Below are 19,139 nucleotides of genomic sequence, written 5' to 3' on the forward strand. Positions count from 1 at the left end.
AGCAAGGAGGGCAGACCCCTCGTGTCTTGCCTGTGTGTGTTGACCCCGTTGCCAGCCAAGTTTCCAGCACACAGGAGTGGCTAAACACTAATAGCGAGAGGCGCGCCCCGCTGACTCAGTCGGAAGAGCGTGCAACTCCTGATCTCAGGGTCCTGGGTTCGAGCCCTACGTGGGGTGCAGAGATCACTTAATAAATTTTTTTTTGGAAGGACTAGGAAGAGGAGGGGAGAGGGGGGAGGGGGGAGGGAGGGGGAGGGGGAGGAGAGGGGAGGGGGAAGAAGAGGAAAAGAACAGCTGGAGCCTACAGGAATGGCAGTGGTATCATGAGAACTTTCTCCTCCAGAGAGAGTGTGCTCTGGCACAGATGGAAAATGATGGAAGCAAAGAGCTCGTGGGAGGGGTGGGGGAGACGTAGGCCAACCAGGGAGCCTAGTGACCAGGTCAGGGGTGCAGTCTGACGGTTCCTAGACACCCAGGGCTTAATAATGACCTACTGATGGTGGGTCTTACATACAGATTTTTTAAAACAGCTGTTTAATGAGGTATAATTGACATTCAGTGAACTGCACATATTTAAATTAGAAAACTTGATACATATTAATACACAAACAGGCCTGTGAAGCAATCAACACTCCCATGGTAGTAAATACACACACACGCTGCAAACAGAAATCAGCAAAAGGGAGGTCGAACAGGGAGCACTGACTGGCTCCAACTGAGAAGTGGGAAGTGGGGGCCAAGCACTGGAGAGACAGCAGTCCGGGAGGGATGTGCTGGGGGCCTGAACAGGTGTGTGATTCTCACATGCTTCCTGCCATCAGCCTCAAAGAGTTCAGTCTAATGATAAAAGCAAGCGAAATGCAACCCAGAGTGCTTTTATAGAGGACTGAATGAAGTGTGTTAGTAACGGAGAAGATCTTAATTTTTTGAGGGATGAGGAGATGCTGTCATTTCAACAGCTAGGTTTTAACACCCCAACATACCAGTGAAACACAGAGCCTAAAGGCAAATTTTATTTATATTTAAATACGAATGGCTTTTCTCAAAAGTTGTCTAAATTTTTGCCTAAAAGGCAACGTAGACCTATCTAATGTTTTAAATCAGTACTGTATTTCAAAATGCAAGAAATGTATTTTTAAATAGCTAGTCTAAGACATTTTTAAAAGGATACTGAAAATGGAAAGACATGAAGATAAGAACTGCATTTTGTTTCTCCCTGAGCTGCCAGCATGCATGCGGGGAGGGCAGGGCGCGGGGAGGGCACCCCGAGCCCTACCCCCACAGTCCACCAGGGCGGGGCGGAGCACAGACCACCGAAGTTAAGGGCAATCAACTTCTTTTTCTGGACGCACATTATCATATTTCTCAGACCATCTTCTTCAACACTGTATTCAAGTCTTGGGAAGATTCTATAATTCATCCAGAAAATCACCCTCTTGCTGCATTTTCCATCAGAAGTCCAGTGGAGTTTTATAAATGGAGGTGGGTAAGTTCTGCAATTAGCATATATGGTCAAAATTATCCTTGAGAATTCCCTTACATGTCCCAGAAAATACATCACTGCTTCTCACTTCTGTCAATACACCGTAATTTCTATAACTCTTCTGCACATTGTCTCCGTGCTTTTCTTCTACAGGAGTGATTATGTCTACTGCTTGTAAGTAACACAAAAGCAACACTGAAGATAGCCGATATCTCACTTTTGTCTGGCTTCTGCCCCTAGCAGGGGTCCCCCAGGGCCTGGACCCACAGGTATTTGACAAACTGATACCACACCTTCAGGAATGTTTCCCTTTCCCATGAGGTCTTCCCTAAATAATTTACCAAATAATCGTCTTCTGACTTCTGCTAAGTTTCCAGTAATTGTACTTCCAGTCTGTACTCTAGCCCTGACACTCAATTCCTGTGGAATCTCAGCCCCTGATTCCCATGGAAGTAAACAGGCAAGTACCATGTGTGGTGAATGCTCCAACAGCAGTACAGTAATTTGGAGGGCCCAAAGAAGGGCACCTTATAATCATGAAGAGACAGAAAAGAGCTTCTAAAAAGAGAGGAGACATCGGAAAAAAGACAAAGGATTTGGATGGTTGCTGCAAGGTTTAGACAGAGGAGCCTATACAAGAACTTGAAACATGGAGATCAGGAGCTGGCTAGAACAAAGGGGGGCATGCAGCCGAGAGCAGACAGAAGGTCAGAAGCTGGGCAGCAAAGGGCCTTTGTAAGCCTTGTATCCAGAGGGCAATGACAAGCCTTTGAAGGGTTTGTGTTTTGTTTTGTTTTTAAAACAATGAGGTGACCATGAGATTCACATCTTAAAAAACAGATCTTGCAGAGCATGAAAGATGACACAGAATAAGGCCATGGTGACAATAAAGAAACCAAAAAGGAAGCCATAAAGGTAATCCTGGAAAGTGTACCTTTAGTAGGATGCCACTGAGAATAATGATGGGAAACAAGGACATTTGGGGAAAGAAGCAACCAACCAAACTTGGTGATGTGAGGGTTAAAATGACACAGATTTCCTCAAAAAGTTAAACACAAAGTTACCATATAACCCAGTAATTCACTCTTAGGTATATACCCAAGAGAAAGGAAGACATCCACCTGGTCCACATAAAAGCTCTACAAAAATGTTTATGTATCAGCATCACTTGTGGTGGTCCGAAGGTGGAAACAAGTTGAACCTCCGGGGGTAAACAAATTATGGAGTATGTGCACAATGAGTATGACTCAACCACAGAAAGGATCGAAGTACTGGTATAAGCAACAACCTAGATGAACCTCAAAATCACTAGGCTCAGTGAAAGAAACCAGACACCTAAGGCCACATATTGCAGGACTCCACTTATAGGACACATCCAGAAAAGGCAAATCCACAAAGACAGAAAGCAGAACAGAGTTGCCAACAGATGGGGAAACGGGATATGGCCATGGTGGGTGTCTGTGGGGTGAAGAAAAGTGGTTTGCCCAACACTGTGAATACACTCCATACATTGAACTGTACACTTTTAAAAAGCTACTTCTATGTCATTTTAATTTCATATCAAATTTTAAAAATAACCCACAGGTTTCTCTGCAGAGGAACTGGGTAGAAGTCTGTTCATTCTCAGAAATGGGACATACAGGAATGAGACAGGGAAACTGAAGGACTCCATGAAACCCTGCTTTTTGCTTTTTTCCCCACTTCTATTCTAGCAAGAACAGACCTGCACTCCCACCTCACACAGGCCTCAGGATGCAGACAGTGTGTGTCCTCCTTGTAAGGGATAAGAAGTCAGTGATTTCTCTAGGACAGATAACACCTAAGGAACGATCAGGTGAAAATGACTGGACGAAGCCATCAAATGCATATTTCAGACCACCGGCACCAGACAACTGGGTGCCAGGGCCCGCTGGCTCCAAGGAATAACGACCCCCGTCTTTGTTCTAAACCTGTTCCTGGATGCACAATCAATAAAAACCTCCAGCCCCAAAGACGGGACTCTCCTTTCTAAGTCTCCCTGACACTCACTCTGTCGGCACCTGCACACCTCTCTCCCTTCAATAAACCCCACTTGCCCCTCCTGCTGGCTCACACTGGATTTCTGACACCACAGCCTGCCAGCATCAGGAAGATGTGATTTGAGGGATGAGGGAGAGAAACGATGATAGGTTTAATGTTTAAGAGAGAAAGACCATGAGCCAAGAGCGGGGTGGGGAGGGGGGCAAGACAGCAGAGGGAGAGAGAATCTCAAGTAGGCTCCACGCTCAGCAGGGAGCCCGACGCGGGGCTCGACCTCACGACCCTGAGATCACGACCTGAGCTGAAGTCAAGAGTCAGACGCTTCACCGACGAAGCCACCCAGGCACCCCTGATGATATAGGTCTACTTTAAAAAACCTATGGACATAAATACACTGTTTTTTGTTTTTAATTCTTAGCTAAAGAGAGAGACTTGGAGGGTTATCAGAATACTGTTGATAACTGCAGTCCTTAAGACTGATGGCGTCACCCAAAGATGAGCGTGAAGCATGACCCTATACAGAGGACCTAACTGAATGGAGTCTAGAGAATACCAATATTTTGAGGACTTAAAAAAAAGGGGGGGTCACAAAGGTGACTAAGAACAGGAAGACAGAGAAGTAGGAAGTAACCCCAGAAAAAATTACATCAAAGAAGCCAATGGAGAAAGTTGCCAACAATAATAAACAGACACTACTCAGGAAAAAGGAGGTCTCAAATCAACCCAGCAGGTTCAGCAGAAAGGCCAAGGGTGCCCCCGGCATCTAGGTTCAGTGAATGGCAAGTCAGGGGCCATGCAGGCAGCACTGAGTTGACAAAAAGGTGAAGGAGAAAAACACAAGTGGAAACCTTTTCTAGAAGTCTGTGGATTGAGAAGTGTAGTAGCCATATGAAGATAAAATTCCAGCAGGTTTTTTAATGGAAGAGGCCAAAGAAAAATGTTTAAACATCCTACCGACACTTAAATGTTGACAAGGGTACTTCACACTACATTCAAACCTGGATGGACTATAAGACATAATTAACCAATAAAACTTAATGAAGAGAAAATACAGAATTTTTTTTTTCATAATGTTGCGTTGGAGGTGGCCTTCGGCCAAAACTCAACAGTCAGATTATACTGCACAAAATATTTTAAATCCAGCACAACAATAAAGCTTCAATAAAAAGGAGAGACCAGGAGAGACTATTTGAACACAACAGGTAAAAGTCTAATGTCCCGAAAACAAAAAAAAGGGGAAACAAGCAGGGGTCCAAGTACAAGTGGGAGTAGAAACCACTAACAAACACAAAATTCTGGCCTGCTGCAGACCAATGTGCACAGTCATGCTTGGGTTTCTGCCTATATTCCAAAGGTATTAGAGAGAGGCTTTCGATGGGACAAACATGGAGATGGAGCTTTCTGGACACAATCTCAGTTGGAAAGAACTCTCTTTCCCACAAATCAAGAATGTTCAAGCAAAATTCTAAGGTTCTAAAACAGGTAAAACTTGGGGCGCCTGGGTGGCTCAGTCATTAAGCGTCGGCCTTCGGCTCAGGTCATGATCCCAGGGTCCTCGGATGGAGCCCCGCATCGGGCTCCCTGCTCAGCGGGAGGCCTGCTTCTCTCTCTCCCACTCCCCCTGCTCATGTTTCCTCTCTCACTGTCTCTCTTTGTCAAATAAATAAATAAAATCTTTAAAAAATAAAAATAAAACAGGCAAAACTAATGAATAGTATTTGAAATCAGGACAAGAGTTGTCTTTTTTTTCTTTTTCTTTTGGAAAGGGAATGAGAGCAGTATCTGGAAGGAGGCGTAAAAGGGATTTCAGGGGTGCTGGTAACGGCCTGCTGCACAATATATTTATGCACTTTTGTCTATGTTATACTTCAATTTTTAAACCTCAGTAAATCTTACAGTGTCACATCACTGTTAAATGAGCATTATGTATGCCCACAGTAAATGTGGAAATCGCTGTGGGCCAAAGTGGTCTATAAAAAATAAACAAAAGCAAACCAAGGATAAGTAAAGGTCCTTGAGAGTAACAATTTGGACAGGGATAAGTAATGGGCAATAATGCATGAGCAGACTTCCACGACAGAGTCGTTAACTCAAGGATAAGACCAAAAGAGAGTGGGAATGAGGAGGGCATATGAAAAATAAGAACTCTATAGTTCTGAATTCGAATCTCAGGTTTCAACATGAATTCATGATACAGCTTTAAAAATTCTGAGCTCTGTCCACTGAAAATGTCTAGGAAAAGTGAGCAACCCTGTAGAAATGAGCATCCCTAGTGCCCAGAATAGGACTCTAGACAGCATTTACTACCCACAGGGACCAGGGATCTTCAGAGAAATGGCTGAGTGCAGCTCTGGGGTAGGACATGCTCTAGGCTCATCTCATGTATACCAAATAAAAAGGAGGCTGTCAAATAATACTATGGTCTTTTTAAAAGGATTCATCCAACTTAGAGAGGTTCCCACTGGCCACATATGGGACAAAAGGTCTGAGTATCAATGAAGCTAATAATTATTAACAGTCTATAAACGGTGGTATCAAAAACAACCAACCTATTATTCCCACCATTTCGGGATGCTAATAAACTGTTTTTGTTGTTTGCTGTAAAACCAATTTTTTTTTTAAGATTTTATTTATTTATTTATTTGACAGAGAGAGAGAGAGAGAGAGAGAGAACACAAGCAGGGGAGCAGCACAGGGAGAGGGAGAAGCAGGCTCCCCGCTGAGCAGGGAGCCCGATGCGGGACTCGATCCCAGGGCCCTGAGATCATGACCTGAGCCAAAGGCAGACGCTTAACTGACTGAGCCACCCAGGCGCCCCTGTAAAACCGATTTAAAACAGCAAAAGATTCAAGATTTATTCTTCCTTTTCTATACAAAATTGTACTACCAAGTAATCAAATAGTAATTACAATTTTATCTAATAAGGTATCTCTCTATAGAAATAGCCCAGTTAAAAAATGAAAAATGGACACATTGTCATACTGTCATTTTAGTCCAGGCATTTTAAAAAGGAAGACAACCAGCCATTATGTATCTTCTGATAAACAAACCACCATTCAGAAAGTGATCTGGCCTCCTCACAAACCTGAGCCTGTCCACGCCCCCAGGCACAATTACCAACTTCAGGAACACACAGAGAAATGTGTTTAAGGACACCCCGGGACACACACAATCAGCAAACATCACACTGCAGGGAAATTCTTAAAGGGCAGGGCCTGGAACCCTCAATAAATACACCACGTGGGGAACAAGAGAGGACTGAGCTCAGACTTTTAAAAAAAAATGTATGACACAAGTAAAAATGTGAAGGCTAACTAGATATTAGTTAATATTAAGATGTTAATATAACATTAATAATGTTAAACAACTGTTGATTTTTTAAAATGTGGTGAAACAGTTTGCTGGTCTTTTAACCCCAGTTTTTAGAGATATATAATGAAATGTTCATAGACAAATGATGAGTGATATATGATGTTTGTGATGTGCTTCAAAATCCTACGGGCTAGATAAAACAGGACTGCTCACAACTACGAACTGCTGAGGCTAGGTGAGTACACAGAGATTCATTACACCAATCTACTCTGTTATTGTATGTTTAACATTTGTCTCAGTAAGAAGAAAGCTAAAACAGCAGTCTCATTAATGGACTCCAATGTTCTTTATCAGTCACGTGAAAACAAACCACCACTGAGCCTCAGCAAATATAAGAGGTCCCAGAAGAACCACATTCAAAGACCCAGCTATGTTATCATTTTATACTTGACTCTTAATAAGCTACTTTAATTATAAATATGCCTTGCCAAGACCAATGGTTGAGGAAGTCTAACTGCCCTAAAGCCAAATACAAACTGGTATTTATAGCCCAGCACTGATTTCCCTTTGTGTCTGGGTGGCTGTGGTCTCCTGCTCCAAGGAATGTGCATTCCTGTCAGGTTTATTTATGTAACACATAACTGGCTGTAAGGTGCACTTCTGTAGAGGGGCTGTTTTCACACTGGCTTCTTTTTGAACTTGTGAAATTACAAAAAGAGCCTTGTATCCAGACACTATTAATTACTCCTCCCAAGTATCAAGACGGTTTAGGAAAATAATTTTGACCTTATTATAATAAATTACCATATTCATTTAAAACATTTAAATCACCACAAACCAACTCACCAAAATTAAGAGAGAAAACATTCGTTTTCTCCAAGCTTCCATTAGTTCATCGGTATTATGTGAGTCAGACCTGCGTATGAATGTCAACTCTCTCACTAGCCTTGTCATCGTGAAAAAGTCGTTTCTTGCTCGCTTCTCTCTTTCTCTCTCTCTCATTCATTCATTCCTTCGGAGTCTCATCCTCCTCATCAGTAAAGTATGGTAAGACCCAGACAGCCCTGCAAGTCAGAGGAGATACTGTGTATGCAACAGACCATCCACCTTAGAGCACAGCGTTAGTTACCTGCTTTCTTCCTCTAAAACTGTTCACTAGGCTACAGGCTATCAATGTTCTTCAGAACTGGGAGGTCTGGGGAAATACCACATACCCCACATCTAACACATCACACCCCACTATTTATTTCTAGTAGGAGCTGTCAAACAAGGCCCCCGTACCGAGGGCCCTAATAATGAGTGAGTGAACACAGACTCAAGCCAGGATAATGAATCTTCTGGATGATTTTTCAAATTGGAATTAAAGAAAGGGAGTCCCAATCCAGACAGCTGTCAAAACCCACAGTTCAAATCTCAAGGAGAAAGGTGGTATGGGAAAATGAAGCCAAAATGGAGATAAGCAAAAGTAAGCAACAGGAAGAGAGGTCCTAACAGAACTCCAGTTCCTGACACCTGCTATCACTCCTGCCCTTCCATAAATTTGGATGAGCCAAATTTCCTTTTTTATCTATACTTTATTCTAGTTCAACTCCTGTCCCTTCCAACTAAGGGTACCTGTTTCTCCTTTAAAAGAGTGGTATTTTTTGAGCTTACATCCCGGGTGGACTCTGTCCGTTTCCACTCCCCTCCCCGAATACGGCACAGCAATGGTCTCCTTTCTTCCACCCTCAACCACATCACTCGGGGATGTGAGGGGGAAATAGGTTGTTCCTGGCAGAGTACGGCAGTGCATGATCACCCGCTGCCAGGGCAGGTGAACAGGGAAAGTCTGTTCCTACTGCTGCCAACACAGGTGAGAGTTAATCACTTTACTACATCCTGATTTTCTTAAGTATTGCTCAAATTAAATTAAGGCTTCTGGGTATAAAATTTTCAAAACCAGGTTCTGTTTTACTTAATATCTAATAGGTCTTATCTCCTTATCTACTTGATTTTGCACAATGAAACTAGGTTACGTTACTCTATTTTATATATTTGATACATTTGCTTTCTTTTGTATTCAACCCCCCCCGTCCGCCCCCCCCCCCCCCGTCTCAGCGACCTCAGAGTGAGGTTTACCTCTCCTCACCATTCGTTGTTACCATTAACTGCATGAAGAGACTCATAAAAAAAAAAAAAAAAAAAAACCTCCCAGCACAATAATGAGGTGTTTGAATCTCTATTCCAATTCACTTCAAGTTCACTTCAAACACCTCGTAACACATATAAAAATTCAGGAAGACTTCAGAAAAAGCGTCTCCAAGAAATTACAATATGATGTCTTTTTTAAAAAAGACATGAAAGGGGAGCCTGGGTGGCTCAGTCGTTAAGCGTCTACCTTCGGCTCAGGTCATGATCCTAGGGTCCTGGGATGGAGCCCCGCATTGGGCTCCCTGCTCGGCAGGGAGTCTGCTTCTCCCTCTGACCCTCCCCCCTCTTATGTGCTCTCTCTCTCATTCTCGCTCTCTCAAATGAATAATAAAATCTTAAAAAAATAAAAATAAAAAATTGTAACAGAAACACCTATTTAAAATAAATAAATAAATAAATAAATAATAAAAATAAAAAAAGACCTGAAAGAAGGCATTAATTATAAAGCAACAGAGACCTCCAAGGCAAGCAAGAACAACTTAGAAAAGAAATAAAAGGAGAAAAAAACAAAGACATGGATTACTGTCATATCAGAAAAGACAAAAATTTCTTAGAAACTACAATAAAACAAGTCATAGTCCTAACTTTAAGAAGGTAAACGATTATACACTTGAACGGAATGAAGACAATAAAGGGAGATTTGGTGTTCCTGAAGGGATGAGAATCCAAAAATGTCACAAATAAATACATAAAACTCTCCTGTAGTAAGTAACAAAATGCACAGACTGACAACACACTGCACAGGCCAGGAAGACACTGGTATGGAACGCATGCCACCGGGTGTGGGGGAAGACAGCAGGTCAGGCTCAATGCGGGCGTGAGCGACCACACAAGTCTGAGGGAAAGCAGGCCACGAAAAATAGGAGACCAGGGGTGCCTGGGTGGCGTACGTGTTTATTCCTGAAAAAGTCAAGAGACGGGAAGAGAAGGAAGGAGGAACATGCACACGTGTTTATTCCCGCGCACAGGTTACCAGGAAATCAAGGGGTTCTCTCACAACTACCACGAGGTTTTTTATAATCTTCTCTGCACTTCCAGGCTCTTTCAGGAATCCATCTCCTCTGCAGTAACAAACACCTCTCTGTGGTTCAATCATGTTTCCAATAACACCTCATAGCTTACTGTGTTTTGTTTCCGTCAAATGCAACCGACTAAAGATTTTTAACTGGCGGACATAACTCCGTATTTCCACTTGCATATGTGCATTAAAAGTGTCTAGAATGGTGTTCGTCAAATGTAGATGGTGGTTATTATTAAGTGGTAGGGTTCTTTCAACATTCTTTTTTACTTTGATTTTCTTAATTATAAAAAAGGCCATTCATTCTAAAATAACACAGGAAAATAAAATGTAAGCAGTTCGTCACTCTACCTTCTCATCCTTCAAAATAAACACTGTTAACAATTTGCTAAACACATTCTTTCCAGTTTTGGAAATATACCGATATGCACAGAAAATGGAACCATTTTATACCTTGTGGGTCACATAGGGTTAGCATAAACGTTAGGTACTTGGTTCCTCCCTTTTTTTTCAAGTATAAGTAATACTGCCATAGAACATTTTTGCACTATTCTTGTACATCTGAGGGAGTAAACCCAGAATCTAAACTTCTGTTAGTTGAGTTGTGGGTCAAAGGAACATGCACATCACCCATGAAAAGCTTAATTTATACCCATAGAAACCCTGTGGGTACCTATTTCCCTGCAGCACTGCAAACACTGACCACTGACGATTTATATTTCTTGCTCTCTTTTAAAATATTAAGTGATTCAGCTTCTTATTGATTTGGGTGAGCCTTTTAAACAGTATGGCTCTGGATAACTGCCATTTTATTCAAAAATATTCTTGATTTGTTTTAGCTTTGTAAATTTTCATTTTTTGCTAAGCAGAAGTTCAAGCAATGTACATTAAAAAAAAAAAAAGGTCAATCTTCATGATTCCTTAGTTTGTCATGCTTAGAAAAACCCCCTTTGTCCAGCCCAGACTAAAATATTCTTGACTACTTTCTTCTAATGGTCTTATCTTTTGTTTTATTTCAACTATTGGCTAATGGTCTGGGCACAGTCAGGTTCCATCCAGATCTGTAAAACGAGGATAACAGTGTGTACTTCGTGTTTGAGGAATAAACCCACGCATGTACAGTGTCTAACCTAGTACTGGGCACCTTGTAAACACTCAGTAACCATCTGACCCCTTTATAATTCCTGTAGACACAACGATATGAATCCAGCTCCCGTCTACCTAGCCCAAACAGGACTAGTCAGTTTCCTGGGACATGACGATATGAATCCAGCTCCCATCTACCTATCCCAAACAGGACTTGTCAGTTGTTCCAGGGCATTTTATTAAATAATCCATCTTTTCCCCAGGCTCCAGAAGCCAGGTATTGGTGGACCCTGGACGGGAAGGTGATCAAGCCCTAACTCACGGCTTGGCTTCGGACCCATCCGTAACAGCATTTCCTTATCAAGTGTTTCACTCCCCTTGAGTATCTACCAAGAAACTAAAATAACCCCAACTTAGAGCCCCATTCCATCATCTGTGGTACATACACATAAACTTCTAAGTTGGCTATACAGCACCAAAAAGGATTCCAAATAAACTATTAATAATTAAACCCCTAAATTTTCTGTAATAGTTGTTTTTATGACTGAGAAAAGCTTTATTTCAGGCAAAGCGGAAAAAGGGAGAACTTAATGGTAGGGAGTCTTTTAAAAAATATTCAGGAGTAAAAGCTGATGGTGTGAGTGCACACACGTGCTTTAAAATCTCTACTAGCTTTTCAGTGCTAAGACAAGTGTTCCATAAAGCCCAGATAAAATGTGTGACAGTCATACATGTAAACTATTTCCAATGGGGGGGGGGGACAGCAGATCTCTAAAGAAAAAAATGGAAATAAACTACCAAATAAAAAATAAAACAGAGGGGCACCTGGGTGGCTCAGTCGTTAAGCGTCTGTCTTCGGCTCAGGTCATGATCCCAGGGTCCTGGGATCGAGCCCCGCATCGGGCTCCCTGCTCTGCAGGAAGCCTGCTTCTCCTTCTCCCTCTGTCTGCCTCTCTGCCTACTTGTACATTCTATCTCTCTGTCAAATAAATAAATAAAATCTTTAAAAAAAAAAAAGCGTCTGCCTTCGGCTGAGGTCATGGTCCCAGGGTCCTGGGATCGAGCCCCGCGTCGGGCTCCCTGCTCTGCAGGAAGCCTGCTTCTCCCTCTCCCACTCCCCCTGCTTGTGTTCCCTCTCTCACTGTGTCTCTTGTCAAATAAATAAATAAAATCTTTTAAAAAATTGTAAAAAAAAAATAATAAAAAATAAAACAGAAATAAAAATAAATTACAAGAAAGAAAGGAAAAAGGGAAAGGTATTGAGGCTCGAGACGGATGGCTGCTGAACACCCACCCAGAAGGCAGGTAGTTCTAAAGGCGCTGGAACCAAAGCCAATGGAAACACTCTCTCTTTCCTCTGCTGACCAGTGGTTTGGCTTCATTGCATTCCTCCAGCTTTCAAAGGACAAAAGGAAACAACCTGACAAAGAAATGAGATGCGGTAACATATACCATCACATGAAGCTTGGGACAACACACCCACTGAACCACGTAATGTCCCCTCCACCCACCCAATTTCCTTGATAAGCTCTACACTCACAAGTTACAGAATGGTGGGGGCTTTAGGGCCAAAGGCACCTGATATTTATAGCACCCAAAGTCTCATCATTTACTTAAGCTGGAAGCCAACTTTTGCATACAAAGCTGAGACACCAGCACGGAAGAAAAGCCAAACTCTGTGCCCTTAATGCTTTCATGTTAAAAAAAAAAAAAAAAAGCTATGACCAATTTGGTCAAATTGAGTTTTCAATCAGCAGTGAAGCCTTTGCACCAGGTCCGGCCAGTGCTTAGGTGCCCGCTAAAGCAGGAAGTCCTCTCATGATCTTCCATGGAAATGAAGAATGTGGAAGCAGGTGTTTGTTTAAACTAATTGTTTATATAGATGCAGAATGCATCCCAGAGTTTAAAATATGTTACTGCAGATATGTGCTAAATTCTATTTAGTAAAGTCCCTACTTAGAGCTGTTTTAAACTCACTACAGCTCCAAACAGTATTTTGTATTCTGATCTGGTAAACAAAAATTAACTGTTAAATTATTAGTGAGTTGAGTTTTATTTTATACACTAATTACAAATAAATAACATGCTGTTCCTGTCATTTACTTTTTAAAATATTTTTTTCTTAACTCATTTATTAGATAAAATCATCAATTTTTAAATATTATATTCAGATACTCAGCCCTCGTTTCTAACTTTCAGTTGATTTTCCTGGATTTTTAAAGGCGATCTGCCTTTGATAACACATCATTTGATTTCTTTGTTTCCATTATTTGTGTCTTGCTTTTTGTCTTATTTTCCTGTACTGGCTAGAATGTTATTAAAAATATGAACAACAATGGCAGTATACACCTTTTTACTCTTCCTGACTTGACTATACATATAAGTACTACTGATTTTCAACAACTATTATTTACACATTAAAGCAATTTTGTTCTTTTCCTACGGCTCTAAATTGGTTTACTGTTTTTGCTGTTTCGTTTTTAAAACTTTACAAGAATGAAAGTTGGATTTTTTCAAACGCCTCTTGGCATACATGTATATTATCACTGCCCACAGTAACATGGGGCTGTTTCTTCTTTAACTTAGTATTAACGTACAGTACTAGCAGGAACAGGAGTACATCACTTCAGCATCCCTAAGTAGAACCCACTGGTCATTTACTATTCTGCAGGTTTCAACTTGCTAAGATTTTACTGAGGATACCAGCATCTATGCTGGGACTGGTCCAGAGTGTTTTTCTTTTTTTAGTAAATGTTTTGAGTCAAGCTGACAATGTTCCATTGGTTTCACGTGTGCGACACAGTGATGTGACCTCTCCATACCTTATACGATGCTCACCACACATGGAGCTGCCGTCTGTCACCACACAACGCGGTCACGATACCACTGACTATATTCCCTACGCTGTGCCTTTTATTCCCGTGACTTATTCCTTCCATGTAACTGGAAGCCTGCGCCTCCCACCCCCTTCACCCATTCTGCCCACTCCACCACCACCTCTCTGGCCCAGGGTGTTTCCATGCTGTCAGATTTTGATATCAGGGTTATAATGGGCTCAAATGAAACAGGAAAAGTTCCTAATCTTCATGATGGAGTAATTAAAGTGAGATGAATATCAGAATAAACAGGTCAATATAACATGCTAGACAAAAATAGGCTCTTTGGGAATTTATAAAATTGTCCATTGCGGAAGAGAGGAATAAGTCCAAAACTTACATCACATTATATACTTACACATGATATAAACTTTACCAAAATAATTTAGTTTTGATTTTTTTTTAATTCTCTAGTTGGACTAAGCAAGATATGAAACTCAGCTTTGTCTACACAGAAATGAATGATAGGAAAAAATTACTAGGGGGACCTGGCCAGCTCAGTTGGTAGAACGCGCAACTCTTGATCTCAGGATTGTGAGTTCGAGCCCCACGTTGGGTGTAGAGCTTACTTAAAAAAAAAAAAAAAAAAAATGACTAACATATGACCAAGTTTTAATGTGCTTTTGGTGCATGTGTAAGTGGACTCACATAACAAATACCAGAAAAGGTAATGTACAAAGTAAAAACTAGGGTGGGTGATACAAACAAAGTCACAAATGCATATTAAACACAATGTTGAATCTTGGTTCTACCACGACTTCCTTTAAGTAAGCCCAATTCCCCCCTCACTTGCCAGAGGGAGAAAAACAAGCTAAGCAGCAGGTGGGGCCAAGATTTCTCCCAAAGAGGAGAATAACAGGTGTGACTAGGTGGAGACGGCAATGATACATGACTATATTGACTTATATCATTTATATACACATAATTACATATATTAATTCACTTTTTGGCGCACCACACCCATCACACCTTAAACTCCTCTTAAACCGTTCCTTAAGGTTGTACTGATGGGTGATGTTCTTCTAACTATTTTTGTGTGTTTTATTATTATAATCCCATTGGCAGAAGGAGAGAACCCTGCTGCACGGTCAGAAAAGGAGTGAGTGTAATATACCCTTTCCTGACAGGCATCCCATACATTACAGTGATCTCCACATTAAACAAACATGGCTTCTAAGAAAACGGGATGTCCATGAAATTACAGGTGAGCATCAGCAAGAGGAGAGCAGAGCCCTGACAACAAAACCAAGAGAGGAGCCTGACGATGACCACACCCCCTACCACACTGACCACGACCACACCCCTCCACCACACTGACCACGACCACACCCCCACCACACTGACCACGACCACACCCCCACCACACTGACCACGACCACACCCCCACCACACTGACCACGACCACACCCCTCCACCACACTGACCACGACCACACCCCTCCACCGCACTGACCACGACCACACCCCCTACCACACTGACCACGACCACACCCCTACCACACTGACCACGACCACACCCCTACCACACTGACCACGACCACACCCCTACCACACTGACCGTGACCACAACCCCTACCACACTGACCGTGACCACACCCCTACCACACTGACCATGACCACAACCCTCCACCACACTGAAGACTGACCATGACCACACCCCACCACACTGACCATGACCACACACCCCTCGACCACACTGACCATGACCACACCCCTTGACCACACTGACCATGACCACACCCCCTACCATACTGACCATGACCACACCCCTCGACCACAATGACCATGACCACACCCCCTACCACACTGACCATGACCACAACCCTCCACCACAGAAGACTGACCATGACCACACCCCCTACCACACTGACCGTGACCACACCCCTCTACCACACTGACCGTGACCACACCCCCTACCACACTGACCGTGACAACCCTCCACCATACAGAAGACTGACCATGACCACACCCCCACCACACTGACCATGACCACACCCCCTCGACCACACTGACCATGACCACACCCCCCTCGACCACACTGACCATGACCACACCCCCTACCATACTGACCATGACCACACCCCTCTACCACACTGACCATGACCACACCCCCTACCACACTGACCATGACCACACCCCGTACCACACTGACCATGACCACACCCCTCCACCACACTGACCATGACCACACCCCCTACCACACCGACCATGACCACACCCCTCTACCACAAAAAAGACTGTTTCTATGCAAGAGAAACAAAGATGAAGGAGATGCAGATGGCCAGGCATGGCAATTCCTATTTTTGTTCTGAAAAGTAGAGAAACCCTTTGCACAAGAGATTTATAACCAGAGTCAACACGGACGCCACCAAACACCATGTGGATACAGCAATAGGCATTCAGTGTCTTCAAAGGTGTGAGGAAGGTGAAAAGACAGAAGACCAGGATTCAGTAGAAAAGTTACTTTACAGAGCAGGTCCTGGACAGTCTCAGAGGCTCAGGGACGGTGCAAGATCACGTACATTAAATATCACTGGTAAAACAGCCTCTGCTGATACGCTACAACAAATTTTCCCAGTGAACTGCAGAAAACTATTAATAAAGATGGTAATCATGGAAAGCAAATTTGTAATCTCTAAAATAGGCCCTTTTTTGGAAATGAAAGCCATCTTAAATTTTCATTTCACAAAACAAGAAAAAAATGTCAGGCTAACAGTGCTTATATGCAGAAAAGCTGACAGAGAGGCTCCCCTAAAACCTCTGTTGGTTTAACTCTGAAAATACAATACTTGAGGGGCACCTGGGTGGCTCAGTCGGTTGAGCACCTGACTCCTGATTTTGGCTCAGGCTGTGATCTCAGGGTCCTGGGATCCGCCCCAGGAGGGGCTCCACGCTCAGTGCCCAGTCGGCCTGTCCTTCTCCCTTGCCCCTCCCCCGCCTCATGCGCTCGAAAACATGCACTCTCTCTCAGATAAATAAAATCTTTTGAAAAAAATATAATACTTGAGAAAATGTTGCAAAATGGTTTTTTCTATATATGGCTTTTCAGTATTTTTTTAAAACACTTTATTTATTTGACAGAGAGAGAGAGAGAGAGAGAGAGAGAGCTCGTGCACACAGCAAGGGGAGGACCAGAGAGAGAAGCGGACTCCCCGCTGAGCGGGGAGCCCCAGGCGGGACTCGATCCCAGGAGCTGAGGTCATGACCTGAGCCCAAGGCAGATGCTCAACCCACTGAGCCACCCAGGCATCCTGCTTTTTAGTATTTTTTTAAAAAAATGGGAGGGGCACTTTTTAAAAAGCATTATGACTATTTTTATAATCTGAAAATAAAGCTATTTTCATGGCAGGAGGGGTAACTGAGTCTGTTTTCATCCTACACATTCTCTCCCTTCTCAACCTCCATTTCCTGGACCATGCAGGGTCAGGGTTTACTCTCAGATCACCCCTTCCATTTATGACCAGTCCCCTCAACGTAAATAAAGACCCTCTAGAGGCGCCTGGGTGGCTCAGTCATTAAGCGTCTGCCTTCAGCTCAGGTCGTGATCCCAGGGTCCTGGGATCGAGGCCCGCGTCGGGCTCCCTGCTCGACGGGAAGCCTGCTGCTCCCTCTGCCTGCTGTTCCCCCTGCTTGTGCTCTCTCGCTTACATGCTCTCTCTCAATAAATAAATAAAATATTTAAAAAAAAAAAAAAAGACCCTCTAGCCACTGTGCTTGATGTTCCTTCCTTCCAAAATGCCTCCTAGCAGCTCTCTTCTTCCAGCATTACTACTGTTAACATCATCAGCCCGGGTTTAGCCCTAAAACATGATACAACTATCCCAACCGTTTCCCACCCACACTGAAGGCTGTCTTCTGTACTTACTGGAAGGACCGTTTTTTGAGGATGTTATTTATTATATTCAAATAGTACCTTCTTTATGAGGGAAGGCATTCAAAAGAAATAATTTTCTGACCTCAGCGATGTATCGGCTTCTTCAGAGCATACAGCTTATTTTTTTTTATCTTACCTCTTCCGTGAACCGTGTAACTTATCAAATCAGCCTCTAAATTTTTGCTGTGAGAACATTAACAGCCAGTTTATACCAGCAGTTAAGAACACAGAATTGTTTGGTACATATTTTTATTAAAAACTAATTCTAGTGAATACTCTATGCCTGTATACATTTTCCCCCTTTGCTCTCCCTTTTAATAATTGATGTCAACTTGCCTAAACTTAATCATTTATTCAAAAATGTACTTGAGAATGTGGTAGGCACTGGAGATTCAGCAATGAGCAGAACAGTCGCTGCTCCCTTCAACCTTGAGAGAACAGTCTTGCGGATCGTTCGTTCTGGTTGGGAAAGACATAAAAGCAAATATAAAGTATACCAAGTGGTGATGCCTTCTGTGAAGAAAAATAAAGCTGCATAAAAGAGGAGCGTAAGACCAGGATTGGGCATGGGGGTGGGTGCACATGTACACATTTAGGCACTTCAAGAATTCCCATAAGCCACCATAACCACTTTTTGAATGAGAGGAAAAACACAATAGTCCAAAACTCATCAAACCAAAAAATATTCCAACAGCACTTTATCTCCCAGTCTTCCGCACTCAAACACCTTTCTGTTGACGGCGATGGTTGCACAGCACCGTGAATGGATGTACAAGCACAAAACCGTACCTTTCCAAATGCTTAAGCCCCTCCTCTCCCGTGGTAGATCACCAGCTTCCGCAGACAAAGCCTCCATCCTGCCCTCGTGCCCTGTGCCCCCAACCACTGAGGCTGGACGCACGGCCTGGGTCTAAGGTCACGCTCCCCCCAAACCTCCCTCCCCTCCAGGCTTCCCTCCCTCGGGCTTGAGTGACTCTCCTCCTTCATTCCGCCCCTGCTTTCCCTCCGTCTGCCCTCCAAGAAGATCCCATCATCTGCCCTTTTCCTCTGGGCCTTTGCACACAAGGAAGCCTTCAAGTTCTACCTCCTGTAGAGGATTACTTCCAAATTTACCTTTCACAAGCTTTGGACAGTCCTAACAGAGCTCAACCTGAGCTCACACCCCTCCCAAACCATTCTTCCATTTGACTTGACGTCACTCCCTTCCCCAGTCACCCGGCCTTGGAGCCCATGGCTGACCTCTCTCCAACCAGCCTCCACTGCCTCCCAGCAATGCACCCTG

At 43.1% G+C, this 19,139-nt stretch overlaps 1 protein-coding gene across 4 annotated transcripts in view; it reads right to left on the reverse strand.

Annotated features, from left to right (window-relative positions):
* The window catches only part of UBE2G1 (ubiquitin conjugating enzyme E2 G1), a 101,876-nt gene that overhangs the window by 32,987 nt on the left and 49,750 nt on the right, over positions 1-19,139 (reverse strand). For 3 of the 4 annotated variants that reach the window (XM_027625409.2, XM_027625406.2, XM_027625408.2), the window contains exon 2: positions 12,403-12,528. The exons of the other annotated variant lie outside the window; for it this stretch is intronic. In XM_027625409.2, the coding sequence (XP_027481210.1) occupies positions 12,403-12,528 (126 nt within the window). The remainder of the gene's footprint in view (positions 1-12,402; positions 12,529-19,139) is intronic. 4 annotated transcript variants of the gene reach the window in all.

This window comes from Zalophus californianus, chromosome 16 (assembly GCF_009762305.2).
Source record: "Zalophus californianus isolate mZalCal1 chromosome 16, mZalCal1.pri.v2, whole genome shotgun sequence".
Lineage (NCBI taxonomy): Eukaryota > Metazoa > Chordata > Mammalia > Carnivora > Otariidae > Zalophus > Zalophus californianus.